Source organism: Camelus bactrianus, chromosome 9, assembly GCF_048773025.1.
Source record: "Camelus bactrianus isolate YW-2024 breed Bactrian camel chromosome 9, ASM4877302v1, whole genome shotgun sequence".
NCBI classification, from domain to species: Eukaryota; Metazoa; Chordata; class Mammalia; order Artiodactyla; family Camelidae; genus Camelus; species Camelus bactrianus.
The window spans coordinates 8,144,874-8,160,706 of record NC_133547.1 but is presented as its reverse complement, the minus strand read 5'-3'; the positions used below and the strand labels follow the sequence as shown (position 1 = coordinate 8,160,706).

The 15,833-nt window shown below is 41.7% G+C and overlaps 1 protein-coding gene across 2 annotated transcripts in view; it reads left to right on the top strand.

Annotated features, from left to right (window-relative positions):
- The window catches only part of ARHGAP35 (Rho GTPase activating protein 35), a 109,598-nt gene that overhangs the window by 41,486 nt on the left and 52,279 nt on the right, over positions 1-15,833 (top strand). For both annotated transcript variants that reach the window (XM_074369362.1, XM_074369363.1), the window contains exon 3: positions 10,771-10,915. In XM_074369362.1, the coding sequence (XP_074225463.1) occupies positions 10,771-10,915 (145 nt within the window). The remainder of the gene's footprint in view (positions 1-10,770; positions 10,916-15,833) is intronic.

Below are 15,833 nucleotides of genomic sequence, written 5' to 3'. Positions count from 1 at the left end.
GTAAACCATGTGTGTTAGGAATGTCAGGCCTGTTGTCAGATGTAGTGGAAACAGTCCCAAATGCAGCAGCTGATGAAGTCTTATCTTGTGTGGAATTGCAGTGTGCAGGGCAGCATGTCCTGTCCTCTGGGACTTAGGCTTTGAGGTAGAACAGGTATTTCCCAACTTTTGCTTTTTCTCCATTTAGAGTAGAGGGAATTACCCTTTGTTTTTCAGAGAAAGACATCTTGATGAGACATCACAACAGAACTCTGTTAAATGCTAGCTCTAACTCAGGATTGTGGTGTACAGAGTAATTTCTCTGCATTGAAAGCTTTTGCTCCTTTCTCTACCATGAAGTGGCAGAGAACAGAGTCACTTGTCTGAAAGTGTTTCAGGGAACTTTGGAAGAAAGGTGGCCTAAAACTTAACGTTATTGCAGAACATACCAAATCAGAAGGATTTAGAATCCAGGCTCTTTAGAGAGCTGACAATTCCATTGTAAAATACTATCTGGAGGCCAGTTCTGCAGCATATATTAGTTAAAAGGGCCCTTGGAAATGGAGGAACATGGTGCTGTGGCCCTCACAGGGAAAGCTTGTTCCCTTTGAATCACTTTGTGTTCCTTGATAGCATACAGAATGCTTTTCAATCACCATTGGCCAGAACTTCTGGAAATTTCTTCCTTGTGTAGTTTCATAAAGGGCAGGGCAGTATCATTGTGTGTTCTGTTCACCTCCCATTCTGAACTGAATATTGATTAACACCATAGGCATTCTTCTGTTTGATTTCCCCTTGGTCTGTTTTTCCACTTATATTCCTTCATCTGCCTTCAGTATTTTGTTCTCTAGAGGTTAGTAGTGGGCAGACCCATGGAACACAGTTCTTATTTAGGAAGCCCGTCAGTAGCCTGACCAGCCTCCCAGGATATCCCCAAAGCTCTCATGTTTGATAATACTGGAATCCAAACATTTTGAACGTTTTAACTTTGTTCTCTTCCTCCTCCACTCCCAATGAAGACTGTTGCCAGCCAGCGTATCTCAGTACTGACAGTCTTCTAGTTTGTGGGAGTGTTTGCACACCTGGGAATTAGGAAGGTGGCATAATATCACACAGCGAGTTATAACTGTTTTTCTGACTTCTAGCTGCCTTTTTAATACTGTTGAAAATAATGCTTTTAAAATACATTCCCAGACAAGCTGTGCTTTAAAGAGTAGGCTCAGCAGAAAACAGCTGGTTCCCGTGAGTCTCCGAGAGAGCTGCCTCCATGCTGGTGATGAGCACTTCCTGACTTGGAGCTTCCTTGCGCTGGGCTGCTGGGTCAGCCTGCAAGGAGTGATCGACTTCCCGTCTGTCTTAGTTATGTGGGCCACACCTCTTCAGGTCAAATAAAAATGATACCTCTGGCCCAAGAGCAGTAGCGTGCCAGAAGTCATTTAGGAGTATCCTTTGGAAAGAGTGAGTAAAAGGTGAGATTGTCTTTTCCTGCCTTGGAAAATGGTGCCTTGAAATGAGCTGCTTGTGGCTGCTTTGTCATCCTAATGGAGAGATAAGCAAAGCCTTCATTCTGTTCCCAGTTGGAGCAAACCTCATTAAAATTTGCTGCTGTTAAGAAATCAGACACTTGTTTTACTGGAAAAGCAAGATACCATGGGGCAGAGAATGGCAAGCCCCCTACATGGGGGATTTGGTCTTTGATTTTTTTAATGGCATGACAAAGTAATACAGTACTTATTTGAAGTGAATGGGGAGCCAGTTGGTAATGGAAAACACACTAGTTCCCACTTCAGGCCAGACACCGCTGGGGAAATGGCACAGATCCTTCTTGCCTAGACCTTAGCACCCAGTTGAGGAGGCAGTGAGACCTACACAGCTTCTGAAAATCAGTGGTCTGCCTGGGAAGGGGCGCCCCAGGGTAAGGGATGGGGTCTGTGTTGGGGCAGAGCAGAAATCCTGTGCTAGGGGTGGTTAAAGTAGTGTAGTGTGTGGTGAATAGGAGCTCAGACTCTGGGAATCAGGGGATCAAAGTCAAAATCCTTCACTTCCTTACTGGGCCTTTGGGCACATGATTCACCTCTCCACGTCCTTTCTGTAGCAGAGGTGAACATAGTAGCATCTTCCTCTTAGGGGGTGAGAAATGCAATGAGAGTATGCACTGGAAATACTGAGCATACTACATGCTAGATAAACATTAGTTATTATTATTTAACTTGACCTTGAAGAATGAATAGAAGGAGGTGGGTAAGGAAAGGCTTGAAGGTGAAAATATGCATGTTGTATTCAAGGAAAGGAGAAAACTGGTCTGGTCTAGCTGAGGGCTTGAGGCACCAACATTGTCCCTCCCTTTTTTATAGATTTTAACCCTGTCTGTTATTACTTAGTTGCTTTCTCAGCCCTCATGCTAGAAACAGCCCTAACAACAACAACAACAACAAGCTATGCTGGGGGGGGTACATATGTGATGTGGAGAAAGAAATTGCTCAGTGCCCTTAGCTAATTAGCTAGATTGGCTCCTTACTGTAAAATTGGAGTTGGAGTGAGGGAATCACTTTCATTTCTGCTAGTGAAAGTGCAAACTGTAAAGCTGACTCTCATTCTGGGTCCTTTTCCCAGCTGAACCGTTTAGCAACCCACCCTCATAGTGGGAGCCTTCCGCACTTGCTGAATGAAATTGAAAACCTACGATTGCACTTCAGTGGGGTCCATGAATAGATGCTTTGTAAAGAGTTGTCGCTGCACGTGGTCTCTGTTTCCCAGTGCCATGCGTTTGCAGAGATGCGATCAGGACCAGCAGGGTCTTATTTTAAAGCCAAAAAACAGGCCTGGGGTGCCTTGCTCCACAAAGTGTGCCCCTTGGGCAAGCTCAAATTGCCAAATTTAGTGTGCTTGACCACGGATTTAAAGAGAAGACATTATTGGCTGTTTACCCTTCTATCTGATGTGCTCTTATTTTTGTGTTTAAAAAAAAAAGACAAAACAATGATAAAGAAAATCTTTCACTCACTGTAGCTACCACATGACAAGACAACCTATTGAAAAGCAAACCAATTCAATCACGCATTGTTTGGTCTATAAGGCACCAAGTAACCAGTTTGACAGTTTGTCCCCCCCCCCCCCAGTGAATTGGCTTATTTCATTGGATTCAGTGAATTGGCTGGTTGTTGTGGCTTTGTGTGGACACAGCTCTCATTTTGTGAGGCCTAGAACGGAGTTAGTTTCTAGTGTGAAAAAAAAAACAGCTGGGGAATTGGACTGCTCACTCCCCAGGGAGGGATGTTGCATTTTGACAGACAGGCTGAATGGTATGAAATATGAGCTCTTTGTAACCTTGTAACCTGCTCAGGAAAGACTCTCAGTGTGTGCTTCAGAAAAGGCTAGCCCTACTCAATGAGCTGTAAGGCCAAATAAATACGTTGGTGTTAGAAATGGGTTGGGGTGCTGACTTGACCTTGGGTTTTTTGATTCCCAAAAGAATTCTATCTTTTTAAAGACATGCTTTTGTTCCAAAGTACATGTTCATTTGTTCTTTTAGGAAGGAAACATTCAGCTCACTGCATGGACATTGCTTGTATGCATGGCATTGTGCTGAAGTACCTACCATACGTGTGGTGGTGTTTGTGTTCATCTAGTTTGCAGTCACAGGAATGATAAGAGTTTATACTTGTACTTGCGTGCATTTTGAATGTTACTGAAGTGGAGGTACAGGGTACTAAGGAGTCCTATTGCAAGGAGTTCTACCCTCAACCAGGATACCCAGGAAAGCTCCCCGAGGAAATGATATATAAGGCTGAAACTTAAAGTATGAAGCGGGCAAAGTCAGTGAAAATGGAGGCTTCGTGGGGTGAGCTTTTGAGAAAACGGTATGGAACTTGGAGCAGAAAAGGCACAGCATGTTCAAAGACTTGCAAGAGACCTAGGGTGGCTGCTGCAGAGAGTGAGGGAGAACCGGGCCGAGTAACAGGGCTGTGGAGTCCATCTGAAGGGTTTTGTACTTCCCTACACTTGCTGAATACTTACTGTTTGCCAGGTACAATACCAGGCATTTTCACATCAATTTTTCATCTATTTTTCTTATCAGTCTTAATGGAGTGATTTTTTAAAATCCTGGTCTTAGAGATGAGGAGACTGAGAGGCTTGGTGAGATGAAACATCTTGCCCAAGTTACTGTTGTTCCTAAATGGAGGAGTTGAGATTTTGGAGTCCCAGTCTTCCAACTTCCACTTCCATTGGGTTTCTAGAGTCCAGTCTCCAAGAAAGATGGTAATACTCAACAGCCAGGCACGTATTTGGACCACTCAGTCAGTCCTGTCAGTTTGCTCATTTTGAACAAAGGACTTTGGTTATTGTCTAAAAACATCGATTTCCCCACACTACCCCCTAAGAACAGCATGGTGCTGTTTGTTTCTAGCTTCTGTGTCTACTTGAGTAGAGGACAAAAAAGCCATGGAGACACTGAAATAGCAACTGGAACTTTGAGAAATTGTTTTGAACTGGTGTCACTCATTTCTCAGTTTATTTTAAGCCCAAAGAACTGCTGTAGTTTGTTTTTGGTGACAAAAACAGGCTATCTTTAACTATCTGCCTTAGCTTACAGCACACCTGTTCTTTAAAAAAAAAAAAATTTACAATAGGCAACCCAAATCGATTTTTCAAAGAACAGAGAATTGCTCTGATCTTCACTGAGCCAACTTGTTCTCTACCACCTAGTGGACTGAAATCTTTGTAGGGACTCAGATTATTTCAGCTCATTCAGGAATCACCTCTACTTCCATAGAGAGAGGCCTTCTGAATACTTTTTATCCAGTATTTGAGAGGAGGCAAGCAGAAAAACTGGCCCACAGCTCTGGCCCACAGTCCAGATTTAGTGAGTGTCGAATCAGGCAGGACTGTTAATAAATATTTCCTGGAACTAGTGGACCCCCCAGCTCCCCCCCCACCCCCCCGCTGAGCCCATCGATTGCCTTGGCCATTCAGTCTGAGGAAGCAACAGGGATTGACCTAGATTCATGCCTTTCTAGAGCAAAAAGCTGTGGTCTCAATTTGTTTGGGGCCTGTGAGGGGATGACTGGCCTTTCTTTCTTTTCCCATCATGCAAGAGAGTTAAGGATGCTAGGAAGGCCGAAACTTCGTGCTACTTCCTGTTCCATCCCTATATAAAGATGCTCTAACTTGATGAGTGACCAGGTCATAGTAAAAACTGCCAGCTTGAAGGAGACAGGCTAAATAAGCATTTGTACTTTCATAATAGACTTTACCAGTAAGAACAGATACACCCTCAGGTTTTCTTTTAAACTTGGGCTTTGATTTTTTTTTTCATAGCCAGAAGGAAGAGCACCAGTCAGCCAAGAATACATCTGGGGCACCAGCAAGTAGCTTAATTGAAAGGTCCTTTTGAAGCTGTGTTGGAAATGAGAGAGGATCATCGCCAGAAAGCTATAATGTTGAATATAGAATACAGGAAAACACTCTGGGGGAAACCTATAGTAATGTAGTTTATGGAATCTTTGGGTTTTTCTAAGATTCCTTCCTGTTACAGTTAGTCTAGAGTGTACCAGTACACAACTTGGCAAACCACGTGAGTGACCCTCTAAGGCTTTGCTTATGTCAGTTTCACTCTCAAGAGAAGGAGTTACCCCATTCAGAGGACACTGCCCCTGTTCCAGACTACGTTCTGTACATGGCATTCCTCCTTTAAAAAAACCAGACTGGATTCTGTTTTTTACTTATTAGGTATGTTACCAAGCATCTAAAAGGCTGTGCTCAGTAGTATAACTCCAGTGACCATGTTTTGTGATCCTAAAATCTAGATAAGTAATTTGACTTGAATAAGGATATTTATGGAGAAGGAGAGAATATTTGAAATTGACAGTTTAGGATCACTAAATAGCTCTAAGTGCTATTTCTGTAGAAGATAGAATATTCTTTGTTTAGAAAGGGTGGCTGACCTCTCCACTGGAGCCGTGAAAGACTCATTTTTTTCCTTTGTGGCTCAGTTGTTATTTATCTATCTCTAGATCACCTTTGCTTGCTGTGCATAGATATATATCTTGTCTTACCAGTTAGATTGTAAGTTCATTGAGGACAAGAGATGACTTTGGTCCTAGTATTAGCTGTGCTGCTAGTTTGTTAGACCTTGGGTAAAACTCATTAAAAAGGAAGACTGCATAGATGCCTGCACTTGAGGAACTTAGCCCAGTAGGAAAATGGTCAAATGTGAATGTCGATGACTGTCTCTTTTACAGTGTGCACAGTGATACAGGGAATTGATTACCTCATCTGTTTTTTTAAAAGGGCGTCTGATACAGTACTGTCGATATGAATAAGATGTTCTGAACCTCACCTCCTCACATCCTAGTAAGAGCAACACAATGTTAGAAGAAGAAAAAAAAATACTCTGTACCCACAGAGGTAGTCCTCATCTCATTTAAACTTATAAAAATATAAAGATACATCGCCCTTGTGTATTGTTGGAAACTGTTTTTGTTCAAGAGATTTATTGAGTGTCAATTGCACATTGGGCTCTGGAACCTAGTCTCTTACAGGCGGATAGAAGGAGCCCTTCTCTTTGGGGCTCCTTCTTTGGCTGTTTCTTGTTCTTTGGCTGGCATCTAATCTTCTTGCCCCCGTGGACTTGGAGGAGCTGTGGAGTGGGCTTACCATCTGATAGGTAGGTGACAGACATCTTCCTACTCTGCAAAGTCAGGAATTTCCCCATTATGTTCTTTTCTTGTTTCAGAAAAACCAAGAGGCCAGAGGCAAATTCCAATCACCATTTCTCGGCAGTGCGACACTGGCATAAACTATTGGTTCATTTCTTTGTTTCCTTTGCCACCTGGTTAGTATCAAGACTAAGAATCAGGCGTGTTTTTAAGGAAACTGTGAAATAAAGAACAATGGACTATGTTATTCATTCAAAAAATATCTATCTAAAAGGACAAGGTGAAAATGATTTGAGTTGGTCCAGTGCTTTGTTTATATTGATAGCATTTCATCATGGAGATGGTTCATGTAGGGGAAAGAACATGGAGCGTTGATGTTCATAGATCAGCTCTCTCAGTGCTTAAGCTTCTGTTTTTCTGTTCTGTAAAATGGGGTTAATAACCCTTACTTTGAAGGGTGATTGTGAGGTTTCAGATAACTGTGCAGAGCACCTAGCACAGTGTCTAGCACATGGTCATTCCTAATTAATCTGTTTTTGACTCAGTCAGGCTCTAAACTTAAAGGCGCAGAGGTGTAGATTGTTCTCAGGGCTTGGTTTCCCCTGGCTGAATGCTTTTTTCAGTTCAGCCTGCTAATGAGTGCCCCTAAAAGAAGATGGATGTTGGGATGGTATTATTTTCTTCTCTCTAAGGCCCTGCTGCTGAGAGTGCTCCCCCTACTCCCTAATGAGTGACATGAATCTGACCTGGGACCGAGACATCTGGCAGGCCACTCAGAAGAATGGCATTTCCATCTTGACATGTGCCCAGTAACCCTTCAGATGCCTGCGGTGTTGCTTGTTATATCAACAATCTGGCTCAACTCTTGGCATGCACCACAAAGTCTGATTTCCTTCCTAGGAAGGTTTAGAATTAGTTGTGCAAGAATCCCTGCCTGATTTTGTGACACCCTAGAGAGCCTTCAGTTATTTCAAGGAAGTATTTTGACATTCTATAAAGCAGAGTTTGTTTAAATCTTGGAGAGAGAGACAGAGAATGAGAATGAGTATCAATGTCATTCAACAAGGGGAGTTGATGCTGTTGCCAGCGTTTACGCTCTGTTTTGTAAGTTGAAGTGCTGAACTAGGTTAGATCTTATTAGTCTCTTTGAGGTGAGAGGGATAAGAGCATTTCTCTAATTTAGCCTTTCATCTAATGGCAGTCTCCTTGACAGTGAGTATGCCAGGTAGGTTGCAGCCTCTGCTTTGAATACTTACAGAGCAGTCCTTTCCTTTTTTAACAGCTGGGGTGTTTTTTGTTTGTTTGTTTGTTTTTAATTTATGTGGCCAAAATTGCCTCTTTGTCTTTCTCTTATCTCTCCCATCATGACTGTATAAAATAATCTCTCTTTCCATGAGATAGTCCTGTAGCTATTTGAAATAGCTGTCGTAGTGCCCCATTCTCTCCTTTTGTTTCCAACTTAAAGATCCCTGGTATTTTGTGTGAGTCTTTATTACCTTTAGAAGTTCTTCAGATTGTCAGTGTACTATTAATCGTTTATTTAATGACCCATTTATTCATTATGCATATCCCGGGAACTTTCAGAAGGCAGTGAACCATAGTGGTTAAGAGTGCAGGTTTTGTAGTCAGAACTGACTTTGGCAAGTAACTGGATTTTTCTATGACTCAGCTGCTTCATCTGTAAAATGAGGTTTTAACACCCATACCCCACCCCATGAATCTGGAATAAAATAATACATATAAAGAATTTAAGCAAGGGTCTGGTACATAGTATTCAATTGATGGAGGCTAAATTTTCTAACTTATTAGATTGTTAGAACACACCTCATCGTCTTGTTCTAGTGTTGAGAGGGTGGAGGAAATACACAATTAAAAATTTATTATCTATTTACTAGAACTGTAGTCAGAAGACATTGTAGTGATTAGAAATAGCTTCCTTGCAGCTCTCTTAAAGTTCCACTTTTTATTTGGAAGCCTCAAAGTTTTGTTGAAGGACAATGCTATTGTTATGTTAGTTTTGACAGGCAAATTCTGCCTGTTGGGGTTGACCAAAAGAGTGGCGCTTAAATCCAGATGGTCTTCCTTGTGTACTCATATTCTACAGCTAATTGTTTAAATGGAATGGCATTTCTAAAGGAGAGCGTTGCTTGACTCACTGTTATCCGGGTGCTACACCGTGTAACAGTAGAAAACACTCAGCCTCTCTCTTTCCTTTAGTGACAGCTCACATTGGGCCACTACTGTACGCTAGGCACTGGGCCACTTCCAGTAGGTCATATCATTTCACCCTCACGACCACCTTATGAGGCATGAACTGTCCCCAGGATGCTGAGTTACTTGACCAAAGTCACTTGTCAGTCAGGATTCAAGCCCTGTTAGATTTCAGAGCTTAAATTCTTTATGTTGTACTTCATGTAACCGGAAGATGCTAGGTAGATAGTCTAGATTAGCTAAATTATTTCATGTAAAGATAAATTATAAATCGTTAATTTGCTCCTTTGATAAAAAGTCTGAAGTCAGGGCCTGTTTGCTTCAGGCAGTCTGTAAGGGGAGAGAGCAGCAGCCACTCCCTGCAGCCTGAGAGGCTGTGTCACTGGTTTGAGCAGGAGTGGCCATATGGCAGTGACAGGGCCAGGGCAGGGCAGGCTTTATGGAGTGCCTGTTCTTCTCTGGGACCCAGGATCCATTAACACTGCATTACAGTCTTCTACCCCAGATCAGTGAGCAGGCTGTGTGAGGACTGGATCGCCTTTGCCTCTGGGTTGTCATTTCAGGTAATGGCAGCCAGCAGCCCAGAAATGGCCTTGTTCCTTCTTTCATGTACATTTTATTCATTTTATTCTCGGCTGGGTTTTTTTTTGCCACTTGTGTGCACAGGAAGTCCTCAGTGAATCTCAGACTAAACAGGAAGTGATTTGTTCCATATAAAGAGGTACCAAAAGGAATGAGGGTAAGCGGGATAAGGAAAAGGAATGGTTGACCCTGATCTAGAAGCGAGCTAGCCGTCCCCTTTAGTGGACGTTATGCAAAGGTCCCTAAATCCTTTTAAGTTTATAGGTTGGGCATATTCATAACTAAACCTGCCCTTGTAAATTGATCTCATTAACTTGGAAATGAAACAGAATTGCTGGAAATACATCTGGGTCCAATTACCTTGATCCTATTTTGTTACCTTCTCTTGTATATATTTTAACAAAAGGTCAAAATTTCAGGTGTATTTCTGTGGCTTTAGAAAATTTACCATTTGTCTAGAGCATTTTTTTTCCTCGTGATCTTCAAAATAATAGGACTGAATAATTTTGGAGCAGAATATCTCAATAATGTTTATGAGCATGGGCTCTGGAGACGGACCTTCCTGGGCTTGAATCCCAGCACTGTCACTACTAGTTGGATCATTTAGGCATGTGAGAGGTTTTTCCTTGGTAAAATGGAATGTTGTAGAGTTTAAAAGAAAATAATATCTGGGACTTGCTTAGTACATAGTAAGCTCTCATGTAGTTGCTGCTGCTTCTGCTCTTCCTACTGCACGAGGAGGGTGACTGCTGGGGAGGAAAAGCCAAAGAAGTATCTTATTTGTCATGTTTGATTAGTTGATTTTAACCTTTTCTAATGCAGAAGCCATTGGGAATTAACCCCAGGCTGATGTATCAAAGAAAATTCTTGGGGCTTTCAGCAGAATGCATGCCCTTTCTCTTTTTCTGGAGGAGGAAATTATTAGTTTTTAATTCCATTTTTAATCTTTTTTAAAGAGTTTAGCTTCTTGGAGCATTATCTGTATGGGATGTTTGGAAAACTTCCTGTTTACTCCATTGCACCTCTGATAAAGGATGTTGGGCGGTCATCTCGTGGTTACTAAATAAACATGGCCTGTTTCTTATAAACACCTTTGTTCTGATAGTGCAGTTTCTTGCTCAAGGTGTGACTCTGTGGCAACTTGCCAGCAGCTTGTGTGATACTTGGAATCTAGAAAATACGAAATTAATGAGATGAGTAAACGGGCCTCTATCCTGCTTGGAATCTTTCTAGCAGTTTCCACACCACTGTGAGTTCCCCTCTGGAAGCCTTACTGATGTTTGAGTTGTAAATTAAGACTCACTTTGTTTTTGTGCTTTCTTTTCCTTTTCCTGAACAGAAACCAAAGCCCAAACCCCGGCCATCCATCACGAAGGCAACCTGGGAGAGTAACTACTTTGGGGTGCCCTTAACAACCGTCGTAACTCCAGAGAAGCCGATTCCTGTTTTCATTGAGAGATGTATCGAGTACATTGAAGCCATAGGTGAGTGTTACCTCAGAGCAGATCACAGCTTTCACTGTCTATAGGATGCATTCTAGAGGGCTAAGCCATCTGGAGATTCTGGAATCATTTCTCATTTTCTGTGAGATGCTTTCTCAGAAGAAGCTGAGCAATCCCGACAGCTGTCAGACTTGTGGATCCTCCACCTTCGTGTAGTTTTGAGGTTTGTCGTGCAGGATATGTTAGGCCTTCAAGTGTGTGGGAGCAGTCTTGGTCTCAGGAATGCAGTTATGGCTGCTTACGGTACCTTCTCAGTGCTACCCCAGTTCCTTGCCGTGGCATGCAACCTGTTTGTCCCCTACAGAAGTCTCAGCAGAGAAAGGGTTTTATTTGTCAGTGACTTCAGCACCATAGTGGACACAAATGGTAATAATACATTTTGGCTTAATAAAAGGAATGCGTAGTTGTGATTGTTAACAACCCTTGGCCATCGATCAGGTGCCTGAAATTCATACACTGATAGAATTTTTTCCTGAGGTAAAAATCCAGCTAGGATGCTTAGATATCTTCTAGTCAAGCAGCTGCATTTCAGTTCCCACTGACGACTTGGTGTTATCACAAAGGCCGACTGTCTTAAAACTTTCTGCATTGTTCTTGGATTGTGTTGAAAATATTTATTCTGTTCATTTAAAGCTCCGATAGTGTGTTCCCTTGGCATTTCTTTTGAAACCCCTGGAGCTTCCCGCTTCATGTCATTGTTTTCCTTGATTTTCTCCTGGTTGCTTTCAGAGCTGATGAGCTTTGAGAAGGTGGTTCAGTGGGCACATGGTTATGTGGATTCTTGAGCATTAATAGTTGAACTCAAGAATATAGACTTACACTAATTTGAAACCAAGTTATAGGCTCCCTATGTGTTTTTAATTTCAGTATCACCTGTAATGATATAAGTATTGCATGCTGTGGACAGCTACCAAGCTCTGCTGATAATTTCAGCAGCATCATAGTAAGCTAAGTGATGATAGTGTTTTCTTAGGATGTGTCAAATCTGGGAAAATAGGTTTCAAATTGAAGCTCTCTAAAGACTGGACTTATTTTCACGGTTTTCTCTGCAGTACAGCAGGGTCGAATCACAGTAAGCACTTTGCATAATCATAGCAGACTGGTAGCTTTGTTTAGTCCTTTATGTACCCAAAACCTTTTGTCAGTGTCCATCTTCTTGACATTGGTTTTATATTAGTTTCTTCCTGGCATCTCTCCCTTGGTCAAGGAGAAAATATACAGGAAGCAAGTTTAAGTGATTCAGGCCTCTCCTTGCTGACCAACACTTTGGAGAGGTAGTTTTATATCATTTGGGGAGGCGAGGGTTGGCATGGAAGCCTTTTTTCCTTAACTTGTTATTTTGAAATGATTTCATATTTATGGAAAAGATACCAAAATTTTAAGTTGTAACAAATTGAGAGTTATGACAGTTCTCAGGTTCCCTAAATGTTAACATTTTACCACATTCCCTGTACCATTCTTTCTCTATATATATTTGTATCTTTTTTCTTAAATGTTTGAAAGTTACAGATATGATGCACCTTCTAAACACTTCAGTGGGCATTTCCTCAAAACATTCTCTTTATATAACCACCATGCTTTTATCAAAATTAAGACGTTACGATTAACCCAGTATTAACCTATCTAATCTGTAGATGTTTTCATATCATCAGTTGTCACAGTAACATCCTTTAACAGCAAAAGACAAAAAATATTTTGGTCCTGGACCTAATCTCAGACCATGTGTTACGTTTAATTATCAAGTCTCTTTAGTCTCTTTTAATCTAGAACAGTTCAATTTATCTGTTTTTCATGGCCTTGATAGTTTTAAAGAATACAGATCAGTTATCTTGTAGGAGGTTCCTGAACTTGAGGGTTTTGTTTCTTGTTTTTGATGTTTCCCTATGGTTAGGTTCACGTTTACACCTCCAGCAGACATAGCTGGGAAACAAGGCTGTGTCCTTCTCAGTGCATCATACCAGGTGGCATGTGTTGTCGATTTGTCCCATCCCTGGAGATGTTCTCTTTGATCCCTTGATTAAGGTGGTGGTGCCTGCCAAGCTTCTCCACTATAAAGCTACTCTTATCCCCCTTTGTATAAGTAAGCATTTTGTAGGGAGATGCTTTGAGACTTGCAAGTATCTGGTTTCTTGTAATATTTTCACCCACTAGCTTTAGCATCTATTGATGATTCTTGCCTCAGTCAATGGTCACCTTAGTTTTTCCAATGCCCTAGTTTTGTTTTTGTTTTTTTTTAATCATTTATTAGTTAGAATTCTGTCAGGGAGAGCTTTCCCTTTTCAGGGGGATCCTTTTGTGAATGGGCTCCTTGTCTGGCTCACCTGTGGTAGCACCGGATGCCTGATTTATCCACAGTGTCCACAAGCTGAGCACATCAGTGGTCTTGACCTACCATATGCACTTGCTTCTCTGACTCTTCCACTGTGATTAACTTGTTTAACATCCAGTGACAAAACTATACCTCTCTCTGCTCTTCTACCTCTTCAGCCCTGCCCCTAGTCCACCACAGCCACCACTGGGCTGCTGCTTCTCTTAAAGCTCTATTAGATTGCGCCACTGCTCACCCTGTCACCAAAAAGCTTGGAGCTTCAGAGTCCTCTCTGACTCACCTAATCAGTTCCCAAATGTGTCGCTTCTCCCTTGTCGTCTTCTTGGCTCTGTCCCCGCCACTTCATTTCCCGTCTCACCGTCACCCTCCTTCTCAGTCCATCCTGATTATGTGACAGTTCCTCTATATAAACCTATTCTTGGTTCCTCATTGCCTAGCAGTTGCTGGCACTCTCTTGACTCCTTTCCATACGCAGTACTGCAGTCCTGTTGTGCCGTGGGGTCTGCCTGCTCTCCTGCCTCCGTCCTTTCCTCTTTCCCTCCCTCTGTCCCGCTCCTTCTTTCTGTTTTATACTACCGTAGGCATTAATTTTAAAATTGTTTTACAAGAATACACACAATGTATTAGAAGATATGGCCCAAGCAGAATTTCTTTGTGTTACTCTGCTTTGCATACACCCTTCATGTGGTTTGAAACGTGTCCCACATTCCTGCTTGCCTCTGGAACTTGTCCTCGTTCTTCAAGATTCCCCCACCCCCAGTAGCACGTCAAATGTGACCTCCCTGGTAGTTCTCAGCACGTTTCAACTTCTTGAGAATAGGATTCTCTCTTCTCGTCTTGGAGAGCCTGACACATGATATACGTTAATTGTGGGTAGAATGATTGGTTTTCATCCTGGAGTACCTTAATTCCATTGTTCTCCTCGTCTTTCTTTTTTCTTTTAAATTTTGGTCATATACATCCCCTCATTGGCATTAGTTTGTACTTTTATAGAATTTCAGGAAAAATATTAAATGTGAGTTTAGTGTGTGTGTTGAGGGCAAACTTTTTTCCTCTTTAAAAATTAAAGCATGTTCATTGTAGAAATTCAACAAAAGGCAAAAACTGTGAAAAAGAATTTAAAGATTCATTGATGTTCCACTATTTTCTTGTAGTCTTATCTTAGTTCTCTGCATTTGTATAGGTTTTTACTTTTACATAATTCAGAGTATGTGGTATGATAGTTCTCAAAAAATTTTGAACATAGCTCAGGTAAGACTAAAGAGCCCTAAGTTTACCGGCTTACCTACTCCTGTTTTCCTGTGGAAGAAAGAATTCAGTAACGAAGAGTTATGTTGGAGGACCATTTTTTGACAACCATTGCTTTTTAAACCAATACTGTTCTGTGAGCATGTTCCCCTGTCATTAAATACTCTGTGAAAATACAACTTTGAATTGCTGTACAGTGTTCTTTTACATGGCTGTAACACACGTGTTTTAAACATTTCCCTGTTCTTGGGCCCATGTAGCATTTTCTCCTAGTGTACTTAAAACAGATTCAGTAGAAGAGGCATTTGGGAAGAGTGATGTAGAGCTTCAGATCTGCAGTTAGATCACGTTTGGAATCTCTGTTCTGCCATTTGCTCATCTGTAAACTGAGGGTGATGACAGGACCTGCCTCCTCATGCCGCCGCCAGGGTTCAGGGGACTTGCCTTTTGGATGCAGAGCATGGCACCTGGCACACGGACGGTGCGTGCTGCTTGTCGCTGTTAGCTTCCCTCGTAATACACTTGGTCGTCCTTCCTGTGGCCTATCAGACTACTGTTAAATGTCAATTATCCTTAACTTTTAAATTTGAAAGTGGTAAAACCTATTGAAAAGAGTAGTACAATAATTACCCAGTACTCACCAGTGGTTAACATTTTGCCCTTTCTCCCCATAATATTTATTGTTGTTAAACCATTTGAAAATGAGCTGCAGACACCATGTCACGTCACTCCTGAAAATCTCAGCATATGTCTCTAAGCTTAAGAATTGTCTCCTCCATCACTGCAAGAACATTATCACTTTTAAGAATATTAGCATTAATTCAGTAGTATTTCGTATACAGTTTATGTTTAAATTTACTCAGTTCACTTAGAACTGTATCTGATAGCTGAGCATTTTGTTCTAGGAGTCAATCAGTATTCACAGTGCATTTAGTTATAGCCTCCTTAGTTCCTTTCAGTCCAGAACAGTTCTCCCTGCCCTTTTCTCTTTTTTTTCATGACTTTTTTTTAAAGAGCCTAGACAGCTGTCTTGTAGAATGTCGCATTGTGTGGTGTGCTGTCTGTACACCTCCGTTGTCCTCAGCCCCCTTCTGATGCCACTCGTGGCCACTTCATCACATGGCTCTAGTCTGAGACAAGGGCTGGGACTGAAGACATGGTGGACGGACGGAGCAACAAGACTGCTTCCTCCTTCCCTGGACAGAGCACATCTGTGAATTGGGCATAGGGACTCTGTAAGATTTTGGTGAATGATTGATTGGATGATGTATGGATTAGGGATTTTTTTCCCCAGTTCTAACTGATTTATACTTACATTTTTCT